The 3677-nt window shown below is 37.4% G+C and overlaps 1 protein-coding gene across 1 annotated transcript; it reads right to left on the bottom strand.

Moving 5' to 3' along the window:
• Nucleotides 1-534: 534 nt before the first annotated feature.
• LOC110446737 (transcription factor IIIB 50 kDa subunit-like) lies at nucleotides 535-3353 on the bottom strand. The gene is made up of 2 exons (XM_021492022.1): nucleotides 3231-3353; nucleotides 535-2003 (listed from the first exon to the last, which is right to left on the bottom strand). Exon 2 carries the CDS (start codon nucleotides 1997-1999, stop codon nucleotides 731-733), a length of 1269 nt encoding a protein of 422 aa, XP_021347697.1. The 5' UTR covers nucleotides 2000-2003; nucleotides 3231-3353; the 3' UTR covers nucleotides 535-730.
• Nucleotides 3354-3677: the final 324 nt, after the last annotated feature.

The raw sequence follows: 3677 nt of genomic DNA on the forward strand, positions 1-3677 counted from the left end.
CACAAAAATCTAGACAGTAGTTTTAGTATGTACCTAAATTTACAACAGCTCTATGAATTAGGAAAACATAGCACTGAAATTGGGATTATATTTCTCAGTTTTTGGTCATTTTGAGGAAATAAGGCACTTTTTGGCTCAGGGAGACGGACTGTATTGGGCTATAAAACTGAGCAAAAAATAAATCATTGCTAGGGTACTAGGTAGCGTTAGCGGAAACACAAGATTTTTTTATTTGGCCTAATTAAAAGGTATATAAAGAGGATCTGTCATAAGTTTCCCTTCATATTAGATTCATGATACAAGTTGTGGATTTTTCATGTTTGCGATACCCTGGCGAGCAAATATGAAAAATACAAAACGAGTATCATATATCTAATAAGAAGAGATTCTTTTTATCATATAATATTAAATTAACTGTATAATTGTGATCTGAAACGAATATTTTGCACGTGGATGCCTCTGAAACATTGATTGTTCCTATTTAATTTTGACGTAATTTCCGGAGTGATATTACACGTTACATAAACATAATTTATGTGATGGCTTTATGACACTGCATAACACGGTATTCATATGATAAATAAAAATATTAAACACTTTAAGTGATTTACAGCTGTGCATATTATTGAGTGTCACATACAAATATATCTAAACCATGTGTCTTGTTAAATGGGGTATCCATTTTCTAAAGCCGTTGAACACAATGAACACCGTCAGTGTGAGATTGTTGTCATGTTGAAGGTAAATCTGCTGTGATTACTCTTAATGTACTGTGATACACAAAGGTTTTCCCTGCCAAATCAGCGTAGTCAAGTCTTTTTGGGTTAGCAGATTCAATTTCGACACAAATTGATTCAGGCTGATTCTGTGTGTTTTTACCGTTGGAATTTTCGTTTTCACTTTGGTCAGTTGCAGAACATGTATCGTCATTGTCAGGGACTTCATACATGTACATGCATCCACGATCACTTTGATTTTCATCACATTCACATTGATCTTCTAGGTCTTTATCTTCACATTCCTGAGCATCGTTTTCCGATTCAGCTTCCTCATTTGTGCTCTCACTTTCATTTTTCTCATCCCCCTCTTCACTGCTGTCATTTTCTAACACATCTTTCAACAGTAGACTATTTTGAAACTCAAGAATATCTTTCAAATGATTCACGACAAAATGTTTGCCCGTTATGTTTGAGATCCAAGGGAGGCGACTCCCAACTTGAGTTAGAATTTCTGTGAGTTCCTTTAAGCGAACCCTCCAGATTGAAGTAAATATGAACTTATGCTTCTTGGCAAATTGTTTTAAGGAGCACTTGCTGTATTCAATGAAGTTCATTGAACCCCAGGCCAGAAAAGCCGCTAGTCCTATGGTGACGTCTCTGTGTGGGCTACACGAAGTCCGTTTTCGTTCGTATAATTTCAAGATATCCTTAACCATGCTAAAGCATTCTCCGTTGAATACTGGATCTGATAAGTGGTAAGTGATGAGAGAAGCTATGCTCTGATATTGAATGTCAATATGTAGTTTAGTAATCAATTTATGATAAAGTTTAGCTACATCAGACACTGGCTGTCTTGTAATAGCACAGAACTCTTTAATGGTGACGGGGAAATTGAACTGACGCCCGGTGATGTAAACACAGCAGTGACTGAGCATGTTTTTGTTGAAGGAATGCATTCGTTTAAATTCACCATATGCATATGCTCGGTCAAACAAGTTATTTGCTGCTTCAATCATTGCATAACTATATGTTAACTTTGCACATAAGCTTCGCATTTTAGCTTTGCATTGTCTTACAGCAGGTCGGTCCTGTTTGCTTTTGAGATGTCCTGCATGCGCTGGAAGCAATGTGTTTAAGAAAGCAGGGTTCTGGTAGCCAAAGCTGTTTTCTGATAAAAACGTCTGCTCTGAATGAAGAGTTCCACAGTTAATGCAGACAGTTCCACCTCCTTCTTTTATTACAGAACTCTCTCCACATACTGTACACTTCTGACCAGACATGGCTCTGTAACAGAAAAATAAACTTTATATAATTTCTATTTTGTTCAGCAGGTTGGAAGCAACCTGTAAAGATAGGGGAAAAACCCTGTTCATTCAGTAAAACCTCTGTTTTTTTTCTTTCTTTCTTGGATAAATGATTCAAGAAAACAGTTCTATGGGAGTTCCATAACTTTTGGTTTGCTTTTTTGTTGTTGTCTAAGTCATACACATATTATACAGTTGATTCAGTTTCATGTAAAATTTAACTTTATACGGATGGTTGTCTGATTATAGTGCACATTCTAAAATCAACAGCAATGTCCTCTTCGTTAGGACTTGGGAAGCTACATAGATTACTTGTCCAGTATACTGCCATTTCCGAACCCCTTTACTGAATTGGTAGTTTTCTTCTGATTTGGGGATATTGGAGAAACGATAACCGATATAATGGTGTCAATACTTTTCCTTTCTCTCTTTTCTCCCCGTGGTGTTTCTCTAATTAAGCAGGGGTGGAATTAACCGCTGGTCCACTGGTTGAAAACCTTTATTTAAAGCCCAGTCATAATGATACACCACAGAGCTTCTAGATTTCAAAATATTCTGGGGAAATTTTATGCATACCCCACTTGTATCGAGCAACTTTGGTGCTCACTCGACCTCTGGCCCTCGTTTTCTGAAACAGTGCGTGCATTGCACTTCAAACAGGACCAGTGCATTTTTTTCTTCAACTAGACCTTTTGGTCAGTAACCTTTTTTTTTATAATTCCACCCTTGGTTAAGCTAATCTTTATAATGATGTGACTTGTAATAAGTGGAGTGCCATGCTACTGTGCCCGGATTATGATATTTCAGCCAGACCTGGCACTGTTAAGGGGCATTAGAGACAAATTGAGTGGCCCAATCATCTGTGGATATTGTATACGTACATGTCGTCAAAACTCAACAAACAATTTACCCCCAAACCGTCAAACTTGCCTCTATCTGACACTCTTCCTTGTATCCAATCCCTCGCTGTCAAGCACAAGTTAACTGTCACAAAGAACTCTTCTTGCCAAATACTATACTGTACCTGACTGGAATTAACTGCCTCTTATAGGCTAGTGTACATTTTAAAACTCATGAACTATAAGCTTAAATGAAGTCGAAAGACTTTTAAGAGGTCAGGTTCGATAACAGGTGAAAACATTTTTTTTTTAAATTAGAACTAGAAGAACAGGTCATGACCAAGTTCGGCATCATGTTTTGTTTTTACCTTTCCTTTCCTTTTATCTTTCATTAGCTATTGAACTCCGTCATATCACAGCCAATGGCAAAAACGTCCCACTTTCGTTTTGTGTATAACTGTATTGGTTTACGTAGCTTCATTTCGATGACTAACGATTAAATGTTTTAGGATAAACAGTGTTAGCTCGACGCTTTGTAATATCCTTTGGAATCAAACAACACGAGGCATTGCACTAGAGTAGTACTAATTGCAAACATCCAATGAGAGTCCGATACGGACCGTTAGCGACAGAAAGAGGACGCCTTTTAAAAACGAGAATATGCAGCAAAGCTGCTGGACACCAAATATTTTTTATGAAAATGACTGACTGACAGCATCCAACAACCTCGAGGAAACGGATCCTACATACTTGAATTTATTTGATTAATATGACTCAGGCATGGCCTGGAGAGAGCGAAGCTCGTACTGTCCATT

The sequence above is a fragment of the Mizuhopecten yessoensis genome, unplaced genomic scaffold (genome assembly GCF_002113885.1).
Source record: "Mizuhopecten yessoensis strain PY_sf001 unplaced genomic scaffold, ASM211388v2 scaffold2977, whole genome shotgun sequence".
Taxonomy (NCBI): Eukaryota; Metazoa; Mollusca; class Bivalvia; order Pectinida; family Pectinidae; genus Mizuhopecten; species Mizuhopecten yessoensis.